The 23,207-nt window shown below is 43.2% G+C and overlaps 1 protein-coding gene across 1 annotated transcript in view; it reads right to left on the bottom strand.

The window, feature by feature from the left end:
- The window catches only part of STYK1 (serine/threonine/tyrosine kinase 1), a 68,785-nt gene that overhangs the window by 18,827 nt on the left and 26,751 nt on the right, over positions 1-23,207 (bottom strand). The window contains exons 2-6 of the mRNA XM_075352331.1: positions 19,906-20,004; positions 15,427-15,555; positions 14,083-14,325; positions 10,754-10,935; positions 1,106-1,189 (exon numbers count right to left, since the gene is read on the bottom strand). Coding sequence (XP_075208446.1) covers positions 1,106-1,189; positions 10,754-10,935; positions 14,083-14,325; positions 15,427-15,555; positions 19,906-19,978 — 711 coding nt within the window. The 5' untranslated portion in view covers positions 19,979-20,004. The remainder of the gene's footprint in view (positions 1-1,105; positions 1,190-10,753; positions 10,936-14,082; positions 14,326-15,426; positions 15,556-19,905; positions 20,005-23,207) is intronic.

A 23,207-nucleotide genomic window follows, 5' to 3' on the forward strand; every position in this document is an offset into this window, starting at 1 on the left:
CACACATGAGATAACAGACAGTTTGTTCCGCTGGCAACATCTCTCTGCTTTTCCCCAAGCAAATGAGCACTCAGCTCAACATTTTCAATGGGGAGATTGGAGACAGCTGCTGTCAGAGGAGTCTAACCTCCGCTAAAAACAAAATGATTGGCCATTCAAATTTCAACTGCTCAATATTTTTCTCTCCAAATATCATCTGACGGTGGTGAATTAGAAATCCCCCATACCCATCAGATGATCGACCGGTCCAGCTGAAATCTGGCCTTAGAGGGAATCTTTCAGCATGTTTTTGCTATGTAAGCTGAGGACAGCATGCTGTAAGAGTTAAAAAACAAAAAGCAACTGTGTTTCTCTTATCAATGTGTGAGCAATTGTTTACGTAAACTAAAGGGTTTATTATCCTGTGATTAACACTGCAGCACTAGAAACACACATGCATGGCAGTCCAACACACTCCCTCCTCTGACACCTCACAGTCAAAGTACAATCTCTATACAGAGCCTTGTGTGGGCAGGACAGTTACATGCTTAAAATTCAATTCTTGTATTGTGACGCAATGTCTTACGCCAGAAATCTATGTGATACACCGTTGGATTGAGGATCAACATTATGTTGCTGTCAGATGAGATATCAAAATCTACTGATAGATTCCCTTTAAGAGATCATCGAGATACAACCTGACATGTAACCATGTCATACATGGACAGACTGGGTCTGCAAGTGTGGAAAATGCTCTTCTTTAGTGGTTCCTTTCTTATTGGTTCTCCACACTGATCCATACAAGCTGAATATGAGCCAGTGACCCTCCAGAGGGACTGGGCATATGGACAGTAGATGTTTTCTTGAGCCATTTAAGTTAGCGATATAGAGATGGTGCCATCATGTGGCAATGGGAGGTTCATAATAAGGTGCTATGGAGACATAGGGGCATATGAAAGTTATCAAGTTTAGTCTTGGGTGACACTGACATTAGGGTTTTTTACATGAGGGTCCTGAGGCATAGCCTAACTTGCCAGTGTGAACAGAGGCTGAATTGATGGTGGATAATTTAAAATATGTCATACAAACACCTAAAGGAGGACATTTAATAATATCTCAAACATACCAGAGCTGTCAGGATCTGTAGTGCTATTGTGTAAACTTGGCACTCGGTGATGTCGTAAATTATTCCATCCATTGGCACAAAATCCTGTTAATTAAATTATGTTTACTGAAATTATTAGGAAATGACGTCCCTAAACATTATTTTTTTTCTACTGGAGAGAAGCATAACAAGTAATACATTCTGTACAACCTTGTGATCTGCATATACAAGGGTATTTCCCACTAGTTTCCTTGTCATCCGGTTATTCTACTCATCTATCTTTGCACATTGAAGACTTCTGCAAGGGTTTTACTGCAGGGGAGACATACGCTGATTCTGTTCTGTGACTGATTAGGGGTGTAAATAGTTTACCTGACTTTTTTAAATTGATATACAAGTGCATCTCAATTAATTAGAATATCATCAAAAAGTTAATTTATTTCAGTAATTCAATACTAAAAGGGAAACGCATATCTTATATAGAGTCATTACAGAGTAATCTGTTCCAAGTTTTTATTTCCGTTAATGTTGATGATTATGGCTTACAGTAAAGGAAAACCCAAAAGTCATTATCTCAGAAAATTAGAATAATTACCACAAAACACCTGCAAAGGCTTCCTAAGCATTTAAAATGGTCCCTTAGTCTGGTTCATTAGGCAACCCAATCATGGGGAAGACTGCTGACGTGACAGATGTCTAGAAGGCAGTCATTGACACACCCCTCATGAAGGGTAAGCCACAAAAGGTCATTGCTAAAGAAGCTGGTGTGACGACATGGACTCTGTCAGTGCCTAGCATGGATTAATTTTATTAAAATTCAGCCAGACATGATGATATCTTGTTTATTAAAGGGGAATAAGCCTCTCATTGTTTCTACAAGACTCTAAAGGCCCCGTCACACTAAGCAACATCGCTAGCAACATCGCTGCTAACGAACAACTTTTGTGACGTTGCTAGTGATGTTGCTGTGTGTGACATCCAGCAACAACCTGGCCCCTGCTGTGATGTCGTTGGTTGTTGCTGAATGTCCTGGGCCATTTTTTAGTTGTTGCTGTCCCGCTGTGAAGCACAGATCGCTGTGTGTGACAGCGAGACAGCAACAACTAAATGTGCAGGCAGCAGGAGCTGGCTTCTGCGGAGGCTGGTAACCACAGTAAACATCGGGTAACCAAGAAGCCCTGTCCTTGGTTACCCGATATTTACCTTCGTTACCAGCCTCCGCCGCTCTCACTGTCAGTGCCGGCTCCTGCTCTGTGCACATGTAGCTGTAGGACACATCGGGTTAATTAACCCGATGTGTGCTGTAGCTAGGAGAGCAGGGAGCCAGCGCTAAGCATTGTGCGCTGCTCCCTGCTCTGTGCACATGTAGCTGCAGCACACATCGGGTAATTAACCCGATGTGTGCTGTAACTAGGAGAGCAGGGAGCCAGCGCTCAGTGTGCGCTGCTCCCTGCTCTCTGCACGTGTAGCTGCGTGCGCTGGTAACCAAGGTAAATATCGGGTTGGTTACCCGATATTTACCTTAGTTACCAAGCGCAGCATCTTCCACGCGGCGCTGGGGGCTGGTCACTGGTTGCTGGTGAGCTCACCAGCAACTCGTGTAGCCACGCTCCAGCGATCCCTGCCAGGTCAGGTTGCTGGTGGGATCGCTGGAGCGTTGCAGTGTGACATCTCACCAGCAACCTCCTAGCAACTTACCAGCGATCCCTATCGTTGTTGGGATCGCTGGTAAGTTGCTTAGTGTGACTGGACTTTTAGGAGTCTAGTGTTAATGTTATTGTTGACTCATGTAATTGCCTTGGCCAGAGAAGGACAGAAACCCAGACAAATGAATTATGCAAATCTCCCATTGTATTGCTATATAACTTAGCTGTCCCTCCCTTGTCTCTGCCATGCTAACATTACTACTAAGGATATTTTGTATTTGGCTTGAAATCTAGCCAATAAGAGCCCAGTCTTATCCACCAATCATGAATACCCCAATGTCTGAATGGAGAGCTCAGGGGTATAAGAAGGAGGACTGTCCATTGCCCAGGAGACTCTTGCTACATACTACCAATCTAGGACCTGCGGATCCGATTGGCAAGCCATAACCAAACCTGGATTATAATACTACATGGACTTCAGCATCGAATGCAAGGATTTGGCTGAGCTATCAAGTACTACCTAAGGAAGGAATCCAGCTTGGGACAATCCAGTCACCTGACTACAGGCTTTGCGGTCCTCAGACAGATTCCTAATTCTAGCGTTATTCCATTCTCGGTGGGTGCCCGCCGAAAGCGGGGTGCTACTGGTTTGGAGTAAGTAGGCTTGGAAGCTCTGAGGCACGGACATTCGAATCCCTGCTGAGCCAGTGGAAGGGTGAGAAACTGTTGCCGGTTACATTCTGTGGTTTTGCTGGTTATGTGCTATGTGCCGTTAATTGTTTGGAGATCCATTAAAGTCTTAATATTGTGATTCCCTCACCCTGTGTTGTCTAAGTAGTGTTCCGCCCACGGTTAAGGAGGTCGGGCGTTCAGTTGGGATGAACTCTGGGCCATGCTGTCTTTCTAAAGGCGGCCGTGTCAGTGGACGAGATCACCCACTGACTCCCATGTCTCCACAGCTGGCTGTTCACAGAGTGCTGTATCCAAGCATCTTAATGGAGAGTTCAGTGGAAGGAAAAACTGTGATAGAAAAAGGTGCACAAGCAACCGGGATAACCGCAGCCTTGATAGGATTGTTAAGAAAAGGCCATTCCAAAATTTAGGGGAGATTCATAAGGAGTGGACTACTTCTGGAATCAGTGCTTCAAGAGCCACCACACATAGACATATCCAGGACATGGGCTACAACTGTTGCATTCCTTGTGTCACGCCACTCATGAACAATAGGCAATGCCAGAAGTGTCTTACCTGGGCCAAAAAGAACAAGAACTGGACTGTTTCTCAATGATCCAAGGTGTTGTTTTCAGATGAAGGTAAATTTTGCATTTCATTTGGAAATCACGGTCCCAGAGTCTGGAGGAAGAGTGGAGTGGCCACAATCCAAGCTGCTTGAGGTCTAGTGTGAAGTTTCCACAATCAGTGATGGTTTGGGGAGCTATGTCATCTGCTGGTGTAGGGCCACTGTGTTTTATCAAGACCAAAGTCAGCGCAGCCGTCTACTGGGAAATTTTAGAGCACTTCATGCTTCCCTCTGCCGACAAGCTTTTTGGAGATGGAAATTTAATTTTCCAGCACGACTTGGCACCTGTCCACACTGCCAAAAGTACCAATACCTGGTTTAGTAACCACAGTATCACTGTGCTTGATTGGCCAGAAAACTCACCTGACCTAAACCCCATAGAGAATCTATGGGGTAGAATCTATGGGGTATTGTCAAGATAAAAATGGGAGACACCAGACCTAACAATGCAGACGAGCTGAAGGCTGCTATCAAAGCAACCTGGGCTTCCATAACACCTCAGCAGTGCCACAGGCTGATCCCCTTCATGCCACGCCGCATTGATAAAGTAATTCATGCAAAAGGAGCCCTGACCAAGTATTGAGGCATTTACTGTACAGACTTATCAGTAGGCGTCAACATTTCTGAGTTTAAAATCATTTTTTCATTTGGTCTTATATGATATTCTATTTTTCTGAGATAATGACTTTTGGGGTTTATCGGCTGTAAGCCATAATCATCAACATTAACAGAAATAAACTCTTGAAATAGATCACTCTGTGTGTAATGACTATATAAGGCCCCCTGAAAAAAACGAACCGTTTTGTCATGGACGTATTAAAGGGGTGGTTTGCTCCCCGTGTGCCGTGTTTGTGGCACATGCGTGTTCTCCGTGTGTTATACATAATAACACACGGAGAACGGAAAGTCCCACCTTACCTGATTATTCCGGAGCTGTCGGTGGTGCTGAATGACAGTGTCTGGCACAGGCCACGCCCCGCTGACGCTGCTTACGGCCCCCAGTTAAGAAGATGCGTTGTTCAAATTCACTGGGGGTCGGATGCAGATGACGGCCGTGGCAGAGACTGCAGGGCTGGTGGAGAGGAGTATGTGTTTTTTTTATTTTTACAATGACACGTGTGTTTCTTCGGCACATGTCACGTGGGACTGCATCCACACTACATCCGTGTGGTACGGGTGCGGGCCACATGACACCCGTACTGCCGGAGAAAAACGGACATGCCGCCGTATGGAGCACACAGGCCCACGTCTGCTCCACACGGAGGCACGGGCCAATGACTGAACACGTGCGTGCACATAAATACATTGATTTTAATGAGTATACGTGTGCCCGTGTCTCCGGTACATGCGGGAACAGACCTAGCATGTACCGGAGGCACGTGCGTGTGAAGGGGGCCTAATATATAGAAATACATCACTCTGTGTGTAATGAGTCTATATAATATATAGGAATAGATCACTCTGTGTGTAATGACTCTATATAATATGTAGAAATCGATCTCTCTGTGTTTAATGACTCTATATAATATATGCGTTTACCTTTCTGTATCGAATTACTGAAATAAAATAACTTTTTGATGATATTCTAATTTATTGAGATGCACTTGTATATGCCGATTCTGTCCTGTGACTGATCAGAGCTGTAAATAGTTTACCTGACTTTTTTTTAAACTGATAAAATAAACCTTGTGTGAAGAATGGCCTGACCATATGTTGTTTTATATCTGATCACATACAATGATCACACACAAAATACAGGTTTTGTAACACTTCATGAGGTGTGGTACAAGGATCTGTGATTATAACGAAAACTTTAATCCTTTTTATTCCTATGTAAAACACAGCTACGGTATATTTACTTAGACTACATGGATTCTACATTAACTTCGTCCTTATTGTTAAATGGCTTTATAGTGTTTATAAAATCTATTAAACTAAGAACGGTTGGCAAACCTGGCACCTGAATAAATAGCAATATATTCTCTTCTTTATTACAGAAATTGAATAATACAGACATTTACAGAATGGCTTGAGTGTCTCCACAAATGTTTCGGGCGCAGTCAGACGACCCTATAAATGGGAGAGATATCAGAACGCAGTGCACCGGTTGGCCGGTGGCCCTCCCTATCCGAGCTTGACAGCTTCATGTATTTCCACGCACCTGTCACGCTTAGGTTCGTCTTGCTTCAATTTTTAAGGCCATCTGACTGCACCTTAAGGTTTTTTACTCCATGAAAGTTATTTAATAATCTTAGAGGGAACATAGAAACATTGCTCTGTATCTAGAGTTATTAAATTAAAGTGGATCTGTCACTAAATTTCCCAATAAAAACTGCATCGATTATTAAATTAGTTCTGGGTGCATATCTATAATCCCTGCCTAACCGTCCCTGTATCTAGTAGCATAGATAAAGAGATCTTTAGAATAAGTATGAGATGCTAATGAGGGCAGTGACTAGTCACAAAGGCGTTAGTTCTCTTGGCTAGTCGGCCCGCTTAGTATCTTAGCATGCCCTTGCTTTACACTGCCCAGAATCCTAGCATCGTGATACAAAGCCAAGCATGTGCACGGTTTTGTACCCGTCAGCATTGAGCTTCTTTGACACCGGGTGTATATGGTATCCGACTTCAAAGACATTCACTGCCCATGATCAGAAGTCGCCTGCACTTCCGGTCATGCACCCTACTCCATTCTGATGCAGGGACCCTACTCAATTCTGATGCAGGGACTCATACATCCAGCTTCTGAGTAGTGTACATGACCGGAAGTTCATGTGACTTCCGGGCAGTGAGCGTCTTTGAAGCCGGGACGCATACACCCAGCGCCAAAGATGCTCAATGCTGACGGGTACAAAGCCGCACGCATGCGCAGTTTGCATCACGCTGCCATGATGCTGGGCATTGTAAAGCAGGTTATTATGCCCACAAGGGCGTGATAACATACTAAGTGGGCCTACTAGCCAGGGAACTAATGCCCCTGCGACTTAGTCATTGCCCAAATTACCATCTCATAAACGATCTTTAGAAATACTTTTTCTAAAGATCCCTTTACCTATGCTACTATATGCTGGGGCTGTTAGGCAGGGTTTAAAGATGTGCACCCAGAACTGCCAGTGGTTATGAATGCACTGGGGACCTGACAGTTTCCCTTTAAATAGATCTCTTAGGCCCCTTTCACACATCCGTTTTTTACCATCAATCACAATCAGTGCTGGATCCGTTTTTTTCTCATTAACTTGTATTAACGACAGGATTATGACGGATGGCCTCATGTTACATACATCGTACGATGGATCCGTCGACAAATGTGACAACGTCCATAGTAACGTTTTTTATGTGCGTTGAAAAAGCAGACAGCAATGGATCCGTCAGTATCTGTCGTTTGTTGTAATGGAAGCCTATGGGCACAGGATCCGTCATCATCCGCCAAATGACGGATCCGTCGTTGGATTCTGTTTTTTTTATAACCGAGCATGGCCAGAAGTGTTGTAAAATCACTGCTGGTCAGGAAAAAATGGTACGATGGATCTGTTTTTTTACAGGATCCGTCGCATCAGTTTTACCACAATGGAGGCCTCCCATATGATGACAGGTTGAAAAAGTTAGATTTGTTTAGCTTAGAAAAAAGACGTCTCAGAGGAGATCTCATTTATATGTATAAATACGTGTGTGGTCAATATAAAGGACTGGCACATGACTTATTTCTTCCAAAAACAATACTAAGGACCAGGGGGCACTCACTGCGAGTGGAAGAAAGGTGATTCCGACAGCTAAATAGGAAAGGGTTCTTTACAGTTAGAGCAGTCAGACTGTGGAATGCCCTACCACAATAGGTAGTAATGGCAGATACTATAACAGCTTTTAAAAAAGGGCTGGATGATTTCCTCACTACACACAACATTGTTGGTTATAAATGACTTAGGGACAAAATGTAGAATTCGTGGAGGAAGGTTGAACTAGATGGACCTAGGTCTTTTTTCAACCTAAGTAATTATGTAACTATGTAACTGATGTGTGAAAGAGGCCTTAGACCTGATGAGTCTAGCGTACTTACTTTGTAAATCCAAGTCAGAATAATTGTATAATCCTGATATTACTATGAAAAATTTTATGAGTCCAGCATTAACCCCTTAACGACCGCGGGCCGTAAAATTACGTCCTAAATGACATAATGTTACTGCCCGCGGTCCTCCGGCGGCAGCATGCCGCGATCGGCACACATCTCAGCTGATTTTCACAGCTGAGATGTGTGCCTGCTAGGCACGAGCAGAATCGTTAGCTGCTCGTGCCGATTAACCCCTTATATGGCGCTGTCAATACATAAGCGCGATTGCGGTAATATTTACCTTACCGCCCGATACCGGAAGTCACGTGACGCAATCACGTGACTCCCGATAGTTGTCATGGTAGCACAGGGTCATGTGATGACTCCTGTACTACACCTGACTTGGTTTCACTTTCGCTGTGCCCGGGGCACAGCAAAAGAGAAAGACAGCGTATCTGCTGTTTACAGCCTTCCAGCTGTGATCAGCAGATACTGCAGAGCGATCGGAATGCTGATCGCAATAGCCCCCTAGGGGGACTAGTAAAATAAAAAAAAAAGTTAAAAAATAAGTTTTAAAAATTAAAAAAAAACAAAAAAACCTAAAAGTTCAAATCACCCCCCATTCGCCCCATTGAAAATTAAAGGGTTAAAAAAATAAAAAATATACACACATTTGGTATCGCCGCGTTCAGAAACGCCCGATCTATCAAAATATAAGATCAATTAATCTGATCAGTAAACGGCGTAGCGGCAAAAAAATTCCAAACGCCAAAACGACGTTTTTTTGTCGCCACAACTTTTGCGCAAAATGCAATAAGAGGCGATCAAAACGTAGCATCTGCGCAAAAATGGTACCGTTAAAAACGTCAGCTCGAGATGCAAAAAATAAGCCGTCATTGAGCCTAAGATCCCGAAAAATGAGAATGCTACGGGTCACGGAATATGGCGTAAAACGTGCGCCACTTTTTTCGGACAAACTTCCGATTTTTTTTTAACCCCTTATATAAAAGTAAACCTATACATGTTTGGTGTCTACGAACTCGCACTGACCTGAGGCATCACACCCACACATCAGTTTTACCATATAGTGAACACAGTGAATAAAATATCTCAAAAACCATAGTGCTATCGCACTTTTTTTGCAATTTTTCAGCATTTGGAATTTTTTTGCCATTTTCTAGTACACAATATGGTAAAACTGATGGTTTCATTTAAAAGTACAGCTCGTTCCGCAAAAAATGAGCCCTCACATGACCATATTGACTGAAAAATAAAAAAGTTACGTCTCTCAGAAAAAGAATGGCGAAAAAAAAAAACGGAAAGCGAAAAATCGGCCGGTCGTGAAGGGGTTAAAGTGAGAGCACTTAATTCCAAATGTATTCAGTCTTTATCCATCCAGCCTGACTGACAGCTGCAGACTGTATTGAGCAGTACAAGATGTCAGCAGAAGCAGGGAGGAGGGACACTGAGGAGTTGTCAGTCAGACTAGATGGGAAGATTGTGAGTTATTATTCTGACACAAAGTTCCACAGTAATTAAACCATCAGGTCTAAGGGGGGCTTTGCACACTACGACATCGCAGCTGCGATATGGGTGGGGTCAAATTGAAAGTGACGCACATCCGGCGTCGCTGTCGATATCGTAGTGTGTAAATCCTTTATGATACGATTAATGAGCGCAAAAGCGTCGTAATAGTATCATCGGTGTAGTGTCCGACATTTCTATAATGTAGCTGCAGCGACGGTATGATGTTGCTCCTCGTTCCCCTGCGGCAGTACACATCGCTGTGTGAGAAGCTGCAGGAGCGAGGAACATCTCTTACCTGAGTCACCGCGGCTCACGCCGGCTATGCGGAAGGACAGAGGTGGGCAGGATCATCTCCGCCCCTCCGCTTCTATTGGTCGCCTGCCATGTGACGCTGCACGACCCGTCCCCTTAGGAAGGAGGCGGGTCGCCGGCCAGAGCGACGTCGCAGGGCAGGTGAGTGCATGTGAAGCTGCCGTAGCGATAATGTTCGCTACAGCAGCAATCACAAGATATCACAGCTGCGACGGGGGCGGGGACTATCGCGCTCAGCATCGCAAGCATCAGCTTGTGATGTCGTAGTGTGCAAAGTACCCCTAAGAGATTTATATAATAATGTATGCAGTTTGTATTGTGAAAGCAATTGTGACAAATCCTTTTTAAACTTAACAGTAAACAACATTACAAAAATTGAGAAGCTTACCACGTCAGTATATATAGTATAATTATACATTTGCTGCTAACTGGGTGCAGTGAGAAACTGATGAGTGCAACAGTCCAATTGAAGAAAAGAAATGATCTAAAGCACGACCACCTGATTAAAATGGATTTATGGTTAAATTTGACGCGTTTCTGCAACCAAGTGCCCTAATTCATAGTGACTATACTGTGACTCAGGGCAATTGGCTGCCAGAAACGCGTCAAGTGTAATCATGGATCCATAATCGTTTTAATCTATTTCTAATAAAGATCTGTTTTTATTAATCAGGCGGTCATGCTTCAGATTTTTTTCTTTTCTTCCAGTAAACAACATTATATAGTCAGATTTGAAATTTATATACATAATATTCATACTGAAGCAGCACTCACATGGATGTGTTAAATGAAACTGCTATGGATAATAGGAGTTTCTGGCACATTTTACTTATACTTACTCTGCGACAATCCCAGAGAAACTGTAGGAGTGACCCCGGCTCCACGCACTCCAACACCATACAAAATGGCTTTGTTTCAGTGCAGCACCCAAAAATCTCTACTAAATTTGATTGTTTATCCAACCACACTTGAAATGCTGCCCTCTGCAGGAAAGTTCGGACCTCACAAGGCTCCGCGGTTCCTTCAGTAGAAAAGTTAGAAGAAAAATGGAGGAAATAAAAATATAAAATACTTGACAGAAAGATAAAATTATAAAATATATAGTGTTAGAAGGTAGGATACTATAAATGTAATATTATTATAATTATCAATATGGTGCAAATATATTTTGCAGAACTTTACATTTTAGATAGAACATGACCAAACAATACCATAAATTGTAAGCTTGATAGCAGGTCCCTCACTCCTTGTCCTAGGGGAGGTCCAGCGTGAGGCCAAATACACAACAGAGCAGGGGTAAAACCACGACAAACAAGGGGTACACCGGGGACACTTAAACAACGGTGGGCCGTAGTGAGAGAGAAGATGGCCACCTCCTCACTTACCTGCCGCTGTACCCTGCACTCCTAGCCAGTCCCTATACAGATTCCTCACCTGTCGCCGAGCCGGAACCTGAAGCCCTGAGATGACCCTACAATAGTCCATGGCTAGGGAGTGGGCAGGTTACAGACACTAGCCTCACAGCTGCATTGAAACAACACACCGGGAAATGAAGACAGATGGGGAAAACACCACAACAGACTGATGCAGTCAGAACCAAGACTACAACCACACCAGCAACTCCAAGAGAGGGTTTCAGCAGCTCCTTCTTCCTCCAAGACCAGAATCCGAATGAATCAAGAATACCAAGCCCCCTCTTGGTATATAAAGAATCTGGGAGTGGTCCAAACCAGAAACACCTGATCAGGAGTCTGACGCTGCTGGAAAGCAAACTGAGTTTAACCCTCTCTTTCCCAAAGGAAAGAAAACTACATTTAAATAACAGAGTCTCACCAGGAAAAGTGAGATTCAGACCCAGAACCTGTCACTAATCTCACAAAGCAGAGAGACGACCGTGACACTCCTCTTGGTATTTATTGAATCATGTGTTTAATCTGCAAGGTCTTTCCAATTCAGAGGGTACTTGTAAGACAGTTGTTGCCTTCTCACCAAGCTGCCTGCCTATTTTCCTGTAGCCCATCCCAGCTTTGTGAAGGTCTACAATTTAGTATTTGGTGTTATTAAACAGCTCTTTGGTCTTGGCCATTGTGAAGTGGTTCAGTGTGATTGACTGAGTGTGTGGACAGGTGTCTTTTATACAGGAAATGAGTTCAAACAAGTGCAATAAATACATGTAATGAATGCAGAGTAGGAGGCTTCTTAAAAAAAATAACAGATCTATGAGAGCCAGAATTCTTGCTGGTGGGTAGGTGATCAAATACTTATTTCATGCAAAAAAAATGCAATTTAATTATTTAAAAATCATGGAATGTGATTTTTTGGATTTGTTTTTCACAGTTGAAGTGTACCTACTATAAAAAATTACACACCTGTCCATTTTTTGTAAGTGGGAAAACTTGCAAAATTGGCAGTGTATGAAATACTTATTTTCCCCACTTTAGTAATACTGTATTATGCCTTGTTATTATGGTAAAAAGTATATTGGCCTCGATATGCATACTTGTCTTAATGAGGAACATGCGCATTAATGCATCAACAGGCGCATGCCATCTACTGAATTTGCTGCATGTTATCAGTTGCATGTGCCTACATGCGCATCAGCAGAAACATTCTAGTCATGGACAGGAGTAATATTTCTAGCATAAGAAACAACACCACTTTCAATGAAATTTGACTTATGGGTGTAGCCACACTTTCTTTGTTGCATAAAAATTTTGTGACTATTCAAAGTGTATTACGTCAGTTTCTGTACCAAAGACTTTGATGTATTGGCCCCATAGTTTTTGGATAAGTAAGTTTGAAGTAAAAATGAAATTTCTATACTTGATTATTTCCAACTGTAAACACATGTCCACACACACACGTAACGCTCCTATCATCAACACAAAAAAATGAATATGAACATTTAAGCTATATATATATATATATATATATATATATATATATATGCTGCTCAAAAAAAATAAAGGGAACACTTAAACAGCACAATGGTATTTTAGTGTTTCCTTATTTTTTTGAGCAGTATATATATATCCATCCTGTATCCCCGAAAATAAGACCTGCCCTGAAAATAAGCCCTCTTGAGCCTTCTTTACACGTTTCAATATGTCGTGCGATCGCATTTGCGATCACACCCGCCTCCATCGTTTGTGCGGCACGGGCAATTTGTTGCCCGTGTCGCACAATGCTGTAACCCCCCGATACACGCACTTACCTTCCAAACGACCTCGCTGTGGGCAGCGAACATCCACTTCCTGAAGGGGGAGGGACGTTCGGCGTCACAATGACATCACACAGTGGCCGGTCAATAGAAGCGGAGGGGCGGAGATGAGCGGCCACGTAAACATCCCTCCCACCTCCTTCCTTCAGCATTGCCGGTGGGACGTAGGTAAGCTGTGTTCATCGTTCCCGGGGTGTCACACGGAGCGATGTGTGCTGTCTTGGGAACATTGAACAACCGGACGTTTGATTTTTAGAAAATAAGTGACGTGTCAACGATGAACGAGAAGGTGAGTATTTCTGCTCGTTCACAGTCGCTCGTAGCTGTCACACGCTACGATATCACTAACGATGCCGGATGTGCGTCACTTAAGACGTGACCCCGCCGACATCTCGTTAGATATATCGTAGCGTTTAAAGCCCGCTTTAGAATCTTGGCACTTTTTTCAGTATGCTTAAGATATAAGCTCTACTCCAAATATAAGCTCTAGTTACAGTTCCATGTGGAAGTGTCCAAGCAGCTAAAAGAATTAAAGAATACAGCAGGGCTCTTCATCAAAGAAAGCAGACATCCTCAAAAGAAAGCAGCCACCGCCCAAAAAAAAAGAAAAGCAGACCCCTCCCATCCCCCCGAAGAAAATATATCACACTCACCAGCCCCAAACAAGTACAGTTGACAAGTGCTGATGGTGGATGGGCTCTCACAAAGAGCTTTGCGTCGCTGTCAGGTCCCTCGCGGTTCAAGCTGCATTGCACCCGAGTGATACTGCTTCCAGTCACCAGGGGGAGCTAACCACTATAGAATGCAGAGGGGCCTGACAGCGATGCAGATTTGTATGTGAGAGCCCATTCACTTGCCAACTGAGTGCAGTTCTTTTACGGGGTTTTGCTTTCTTTTGGGGGTAAACAGCAATACATTAAAAATAATAAATATACATTGTATAGATACCTTTCAGTTGCTTGACAACAATATCCCCGACATTCTTTCCATCATTATCTCTTAAAACCGTCCTGTAGATTGGACCAAACCTTCCTTCACCCATCGACTTGAGGGGTTTACTGATCCTCTCACATGGGATTTCTAATGCCAAAAGACTGGGATCTCGTTTTCTCAGGACAGAGTCCAATGATAGCTCTTCTAAATTGATCCCTGAGTTCAATCCTCTGTGACTCTCCTGGTTGTAATGCTCTGCTGCAAATAAACATGATAACACCATGATCTGTAAGAATACAATTAATGCCATGTATATACAACCATGTGACACAATAAAAGGAATCTGTCAACAGGTTTTTACTATGTAATCTGAGAACAGCATAGGCTTTCAGACCCTACATCTTGCTGCTCTTAGGGGTACTTTGCACGTTGCGACATCGCTACTGCGATATCGTCAGGGTCAAATCGAAAGTGAAGCAACATCCGGCGCCGGTAACGATGTCGCAACGTGTAAAGCCTAGAAGAGAAGATGAACGACCGTGAAACAGTCAAAAATCGGTGATCCGTGTAACGTCGTTCATTTTCATAATGTCGGTGCGTCCACAGGTACGATGTTGTTTTTCGTTCCTGCAGCTCCACACATCACTGTGTGTGAAGCCGCAGGAGCAACAAACATCTCCTTACCTGCGCCCGCTCTCCACCGGCAATGCGGAAGGGAGAAGGTGGGCGGGATGTTTACATCCCGCTCATCTCCGCCCCTCCGCTGCTATTAACCGGCCGCTTAGTGACGTCACGGTGACGTCGCGGTGACATCGCTGTGACGCTGAACGCACCTCCCCCTTGAAGGACGGATTCTTCGGCAGTCACAGCAACGTCACCGACCAGGTAAGTGCGTGTGAAGCTGCCGTAGCGATAAAGTTCGCTACGGCAGCTATCACAAGATATCGCATGTACAATGGGGGCGGGTGTTTTAGCGCTCGACATCGCTAGCAATTGCTAGCAATGTTGTAGCGTGTAAAGTGGCCTTTAGAGTACAACAAACCTGGTGACAGATTCACTTCAAGAAGCCTTTTTAACAAATTTTCCTAAAATCACAAAAGTATTAAATAACAAATTAAAATTGTGATATTTTTTTTAAATGTCTTTTTTAGTGCGGTATTAACTAAATTATTGCATAGCTATGGTTTGATTTATTTGCCTGTGTGGATTGGATGTACTGTGATAAGTTCATGTCAACAGCATCTTTAAAAATATATTTCCTTAGAAAATTGGTGAAGTGTTCAATACTTATTTCACCCGCTGCATCTGATACATATTTGGGAATTTTTTGCTACATATTTTTTCTAAGCTTTAATTTACCTTTTGTTCTTTTTTTGCTCAATTTTAATCCTCGAAATCGTAGCCAGAGAATAATTGCAACTAGAATGATAGTTACTCCTACAAGGAAGACGGGGACCACAATCACCTCATACTGGTGCGTCTGAACCTCTACAAAAGAAAAAAATGAACCGTAAAATGGAATTGATTTTATACAAGTATTTCTCATAAATAATGTGTGTCTGATATCAATGCTTGTTAGTTGACAATTTAGATAGCTTTAGCACCTTGGCTGCTTGACATTTTCTTAAAGGAAACCTGTCACCAGTTTTTTGGCCTATAAGATGCTGCCACCACCAGCGGGCTCTTATATACAATATTCTAACATGCTGTGTATAAGAGCCCAGGCCGCTGTGTAGAACATAAAATACACTTTATAATACTCACCTAAACCGGTCACTGCGGTGGATGTGGATCAAATGGGTGTCTTCGTCCTCCAGTGCCAGCGCCTCCTCTTTCGGCCATCTTCATCCTCCTTCTGAAGCCTGTGTGCATGAAGCGTCTATGTCATACACACTCGCTGGTTCTGCGCATGCGCACTGCAATAATTTGATCTGCCCTGCTCAGGGCAGATCAAAGTGCGCCTGCTCAGGACCTGAATGCCGGTGAGTGTGTATGATATCGGATGCGTCATACACTGTGGCTTCAGAAGATGGAGAACAAAGATGGCCGAAAGAGAAGGCGCTGGCACCGGAGAACGGAGACGCCCATCTGATCTACATCCACCGCAGCGACCGGTTTAGGTGAGTATTATAAAGTGTTTTTTATGTTCTACACAGCAGCCTGGGTTTTTACATACAGCATGTTAGAATGCTGTATATAAGAGCCCACTGGTGGTGGCCGCACCTTATAGGCCCCAAATCTGGTGACAGGTTGCCTTTAAGAGATGTTCTACACGTGATCTCTAAATCAATTTTTCTTTGATCATGCATCTGTCCCAAAAAATGTAACCAGACAATTCCAAGTAGTTCCAAAGCTGAATTCTCATCTTTCAATAACATTTTATATCTATGTAGGTTCAAAAGTCTATAATGAAAAATCACATAATATATTTTTATAGCAGTCTGATACAGTTCCAAACTCCCATCATGGAAATGGATTTAAAAGATCGCATTCTATGTGTGATAAGTTAATCAGCTCAGAATTTTTCAGCTAAAAACAAAAGATTTTAATACCATGTTTTGCCAAAAATAAAATCTACACCAAAAATAAGCCCTACCGTGGATATTACAGGATTTTTAGAGTATGCTTAAAATACTGTATAAGCCCTGCTCCAAAAATAAGTCCTACTTACAGTCAGGGCACAATTTCTCAAGGCCCCAATCTCTTAGGGTCCCCAGCAGTTGAATTACGAGGTTAAGATTGTTTAAGGACCTGTGATGACTTCACCGTCATGTGATATGATGTGATCAAATGTCTCTTAATTGCAGGAGTCTAAAAGAACTAAATAGGAGACAGGCTGGTATGCAGGACTGGCATTCGAGTGGGGGAAGGACAGCAAACTGGGCAATTTCATAGGGCCCCCAGTGTTTATATCCTGTTGATAACTGCTTCAGGACCTTTGGAACAATCAACGTCATGTGACTAGGTTGTCACCAAAAAGTCTCTTAAAGAGGTTGTCCACTACTTTGACATTGATGGTCCATCCTTAGGATAGGTCATCAATGTCTGATTGGCTGGGCTCTGACACTCTGCAACCCCACTGATCTGCTGTTCTTGGTCCCGGTGGCGGCGGCAGGCAGCCAGAAATACTCAGTTCCGTCACTGCTCCGTCTTTTGAGAGTGGCTGTGGCCGAGTACTGCACATCCTCCTCCTATTGATTAGAATGGGCGGCGGATGTGCAATACCTTGCTGCGACCACTATAGGAAGACAGAGCCATGACAGAACTGAGAATTTCCGGCTGCCTGGTACCACCACCAGGACTGAGAAAAACTGATCGGCGAGAGTGCGGCATGTCGGACCCTGGCCGATCAGACATTGATGAGCTATCTTAAGGCTGGGCCATCAATGTCAAAGTAGTGGACAATCGCTTTAATTGAAGGAGTCTTAAGCCTGCTTTACACGCGTCGATTTCGCCATCGATTGCGTGTGCGATCGCCCCCATCGTTTGTGCGGCACGGGCAATTTTTTGCCTGTTTCGCACAAACTCGTAACCCCCCGTCACACGTATTTACCTTCCAAATGACCTTGCTGTGGGCGGCGAACATCCTCTTCCTGAAGGGGATAGGGACGTTTGGCGTCCCCGCGACATCACACAGCGGTCGGCCAATAAAAGCGGAGGGGCGGAGATGAGCGGGACGTAAAAATCCCGCCCACCACCTTCCTTCAGCATTGCCAGCGGGACGCAGGTAAGCTGTGTTCATCGTTCCCGTGGTGTCACATGTAGTGATGTGTGCTGCCACGGGAACGATGAACAACAGGACGCTTGATTTTTAGAAAATGAGCGACGTGTCAACGATGAACAAGAAGGTGAGTATTTCTGCTCGTTCATAGCTGACACACGCTACGATATAACTAACGATGCCGGATGTGCGTCACTTGCTTAGATATATCGTAGCGTGTAAAGCCCGCTTAAGGTTTAAGAGGAGACTGGTGTGTGTGTCTGTGTGTGTGTAGATAATAGATAGATAGATAGATAGATAGATAGATAGGTAGATAATAGATAGATAGATAGATAGATGTACACACATGTTACACACAGGGTTTGGAGAGTTATGTTGATATATCAGAATGTTACATAGTTACATAGTTACTTAGGTTGAAAAAAGACCTAGGTCCATCTAGTTCACCCTTCCTCCACCAATTCTACATTTTGTCCCTAAAGGGCCATTTACACGCTGCGACAAAGCTAACGATATATCGTCGGGATCACGGTGTTTGTGACGCACATCTGGCGCCGTGAGCTGACATGTGTTTGTCTTCTCGCACAGATGTAGCAGAGCTGAAGATGATAGCCTGCCTTTGGACTACGTCGGAGGGTTTTTTGGATAATAAAGATGGAGTCCTAAAAGTCTTCTGTTTTATTTCTAATAAAATATGTTTTTCTCTGCGTTGTTTTATTTTACTGTTAAAATAACAGACAATCACAGACGCTGTCACAGAGTGAGCGTCTGTGATTGTATGCTGGAGTAACCTGAAACCAGCACATACATTCTAGTATCTAGAATATATGGGCACATTCCAGATTACTCCAACAGCCAATCACAGATGTCCAGTCTGCGTGACAGCGTCTGAGATTGGCTGACGTAGCGCTCCGCGGTATTTTTGATTCTCAGCACAGATAAAGTGGACAGCTACGGTCTGCCACCCCCATCTGCCTGGCTTTACCTTGGCTGGTAATCAAAATATAGGGAAAGCCATTAATTTTGTTTTAATGATTTAAAAAAACAATTAAAATAATGCGTAGGCTCCTGACGTATTTTGATCGCCAGTCAGGTAAAACCAGGCAGCTGGGTGCTGAGATTCTCCGCAGCCCACAGCCGCCCCTGGAAATGGCGCATTGTTCCTTAGCGCCATTTACCTGGCTCAACCAGCAGCCCTGATGGCAGTGGCACGCTGGGTAATAAAGGAGTTAATACCAGCTTTGTATTCTCAGCTGGTACTAAGCCCGAACTGCATGGTGTCATGCCATATTAGACATGGCCACCATGAATTTCTAGTAATCAGTAAAAAGAAAAGCACAACACATAGAATTTTTTTATTAGGAATAAAACAAAAAATCATTTGAAGACTCCATCTTTATTATAAAAAAAATCCTTTGTCCGACATATTCCACAGGGAGAGCAATGTCAGCTCTGCTTCATCGCTCTGGAAAGACAAACATCTATACAGAGCAAGAAGCAGGCTGAGAGTGACAGTCAAAGTTCAATCCATGGCTAGGCCATGAACTCGGGTGAACCCTGACGTCACCATGAACACAGCTGAAAAAAGCCGAAGACTGCGCCAAGTGACGAGCAGTGCAGTGAATACCACCGGAAGGTAATGATCGGACCCGGAAGCAGAAGCGGCTGGGAGACAGCAGCTGAGAGGGTTTGTAGGACGCATCGCGGGAGTGGTAAGTATAATGACAATGTTTATTATTAACTATCTTCTTTATTTTACAGACCCGGCACCCCATCCCATAACTGTGAAGTCCAAGTTCGGGGTTCGGATGCAAGTTTGTGTTATCTCAAACCGACCTCAAGCTTTACAAAAAGTTCGACTGAGACTCCCGAACATGAACATTGGGGGGTTCGCCCATCACTATTCAAGAATAAATGTGCATTGTTGTTCATGGGAAAAAAATAAGACATCCCATGAAAATAAGCCCTAGCCCATCTTTTGAAGTAAAAAATAATACAAGACCCTGTCTTATTGTTGGAAAACATTGTAATAAAAGGTGGTTATTTAGTTTTAAGTGAGTAGAAATGCTCTTTTTTGGCAGGTTTAATATTTGCTAAATGAACTGGGTTATACTTACCACAGAGGCGGTCAGTGCTATTGCATTCCAGGAGAGTACGTGCAGGAGGCCGGACATGTTGGTCGTCCATCATTAAATTTTTGGGTTATTTCTTACAATCTGTAAAAGAACACAAAAAGAACAAACTTAGCACCAGTTAAACAAACATTATAACATAGACAGCATTGCTTTACTGTCATTAGATTTACTTCATTTTCTTTTCTCAGTAGCATAACTTGAAGCTCATGGACCCCAATGAGGATCTTCAATAGGGCCCTCAAATATGAAAGGGTCTTAAGCAGTGTTAGTTATTATTATTATTATTATTATTTATTACTATAGCGTAAGTTATGCAATGGTGTTTTACATGTGAAAAGGGGTACATATAATAGGGACAAGTACAATAATCATAAACAAAACAAGGCACAGACAGGTACAGGAGGAGAGAGGACCCTGCCCGCGAGGGCTCACAGTCTACAAGGGATGGGTGAGGGTAGAGTAGGTGAGGGTACAGATGGTCATGCTGCGCTATAGTGGACTGAGGGTTACTGCAGGTTGTAGGCTTGTCAGAAGAGGTGGTTTCAGGTTCCTTTTGAAGCTTGTTAAGGTAGGCGAGAGTCTGATATGTTGTGGCAGAGTGTTCCAGAGAATGGGGGAGGCACAAGAGAAGTCTTGGATGTGATTGTGGGAAGAGGAGATGAGAGGGGCGTAGAGAAGGAGATCTTGTGAGAATCGAAGTTAATGCGCAGATAGGTTCCAGGAGTCTCTTCATATGGGATATAGGGACATTTTTGGCATCTCTAGGCTCTGGGGCTTCAACCCCCCTTGCAGTCACTATAGATATGATGTTGCATATTCCAAATATAATATTCCAAATGCACAATAATCTAAGATTATGGAGCTATAGTAAAAAGAGGATTATTAGTACACTCGAATCCTGCAATCTATTAAAACAAATGTATATACAATGAGGGCTTTTCAATCTTCTAGATCACCATACATAAAATAAAAATAAATAAATAAAAATGTTAAAAAAAAAATTCACATATGTTGCAATTTTCACACTGGCCACTAAGGGGTACTTTGCACACTACGACATCACAAGCCAATGTTGCGATGCTGAGTGCGATAGTCCCCACCCCCGTCGCAACTGCGATATCTTGTGATAGCTGCCTTAGCGAACATTATCGCTACGGCAGCTTCACATGCACTCACCTGCCCTGCAACATTGATCTGGCTGGCGATCCGCCTCCTTCCTAAGGGGGCAGGTTGTGTGGCGTCACAGCGACGTCACATGGCAGACGGCCAATAGCAGCGGAGGGGTGGAGATGAGCAGGATGTAAACATCCCACCCACCTCCTTCCTTCCGCATTGGCGGCCGGGACGCAGGTAGGAGATGTTCCTCGCTCCTGCGACTTCACACACAGCGATGTGTGCAGCCGCAGGAACGAGGAACAACATCGGACCGTCGCAGCAAGGTAATTATGGTTTTCGCCGACGCTACACCGATGATACGATTACGACGCTTTTGCGCTCGTTAATCGTATCATCTAGGATTTACCCACTACGATGGCGAGAGCGACGCCGGAAGTGCGTCACTTTCGACATGACCCCACCGACATCGCACCTGCGATGTCGTAGTGTGCAAAGTACCCCTTACCCTAATGTTACACTGCCACTTCGTAGAGCCACATGGATATTGGTAACAATACACTGACTCAGATCCTGCACGGAATTATTGTTAGGATTCCCCCAAAAACTGTAGCTATCAATTAATGTACAGGTTGGTAGAAATGTATGTAGATATATTTGACTGAATCCTTTAAAGATCACTCTGCATGGTCTACAGTGAATCCCAGATAAGAGTTGGTGTAAGTATAAATGTGCCTAAAAGATGCACCAAAATGTAGCAAACAGCATGAACTTCTGGGATCAATTTGATATATATTCTTACTATTAGACATTAGAAATTTGCATAATTTTAATCAGATTCACAATTGTCAAAAATTTCAAATGGCACAAGTTATGGTGTACATTTTTTTTTACAATTTTAGATTAAACTCTTACCAACACAATTTCTGAAAATTTAGTATAGGCTGAACAACAACTGTGGGCTTGTGCTTTTTATAATGGTATGTAACATTGCGAGGGGGATTGTATCACAGAGGTGTTGTAAATCTGGATGTCTTCTCTGGTAACTGTAGTGCCATGAGGATTTACTAGGGTATTCCAGGGAAACAATTTACGGATAGATAGAGAGACGGGTGGGTCTGGCTATCCACATACTTCTGCCCAGAGGTTTGTCTCATGTGTCAAAATGGAGACTGCTTGTTTGACACATGGTCAGTGTGGGAAGGCTGTGTTGTCTCCAGGAAGGAATTCTCTGAGAGAGAGAGGATTAGGTTGTCCTCACCGGGACCATGTGTAGAGGTTGTGACGTCTCTGGGAAGAATCCTCTGAAAGAGAGGGTTCGCTTCTATTGACTTGAGTCAGTGTATGGAGGTTTGTGATACCTCCGGAAGGAACCTCTGGAGAGTGGTGTGCATACTGACCGAGGTCAGTGAGTGGAGGCTGAGATAACTCCACTGGAATACTTCTAGAGAGAAGTTGTATCCAAACGTGTGCAGGTTAAATGGACTGGAGATCGTGTGATGTTTTGTGAAGCTGAAGAAAGGATTATGTTATGCTCCTGATGAACAGTTTATGTGCTTTTTAATAAACCAGTTGTACTTTTAAATGTAAGAGTTAATGTCTGTTACCTTAAATAGAAAGCGGAGTGTGTAACCGCATCACAAGGATTACAAAAATCCATGGTAAAGACTGAGATGAGCTTTCAAATGGTTGGTGAATTAGACTTTTGCTATTGTCGTTTTTCTATATTTCATGCGCTATTACTAAAAGACTCATTTGGCACCAGAATTGCTCTATATATTATTTCTTCATCTAGCTGTAAAAGCTGCTATGCTATACCATAGTATGCCATTTTTTTTAGGATTAACGATCCTCTTAAATACATTTTTACAAGTCAAGCTTTATTCTCAGCAGGGTGTTGAATTGCGAAATTTGCAAATTCCATATTTCCAGGTTATTGTAGGTAATGAAGTAATCTACAAATATAGTACTATAATTCTCACACAAAGCTATAGTGAGGCAGGAATCTTGTGTGTACACAGCACGATATGCAAACACCGTATGGGCAAAGGTTACTTTTAGAAACGGCAAGTACATGTATTTTATACACCCATCTGATGTCATGACCCACAATCAAAATCTTTTCAAATGTATCTTGTTAGATGGTGAACAGATGGATTTGAACCTAACAT

Source organism: Anomaloglossus baeobatrachus, chromosome 5 (genome assembly GCF_048569485.1).
Source record: "Anomaloglossus baeobatrachus isolate aAnoBae1 chromosome 5, aAnoBae1.hap1, whole genome shotgun sequence".
Classification (NCBI taxonomy): domain Eukaryota; kingdom Metazoa; phylum Chordata; class Amphibia; order Anura; family Aromobatidae; genus Anomaloglossus; species Anomaloglossus baeobatrachus.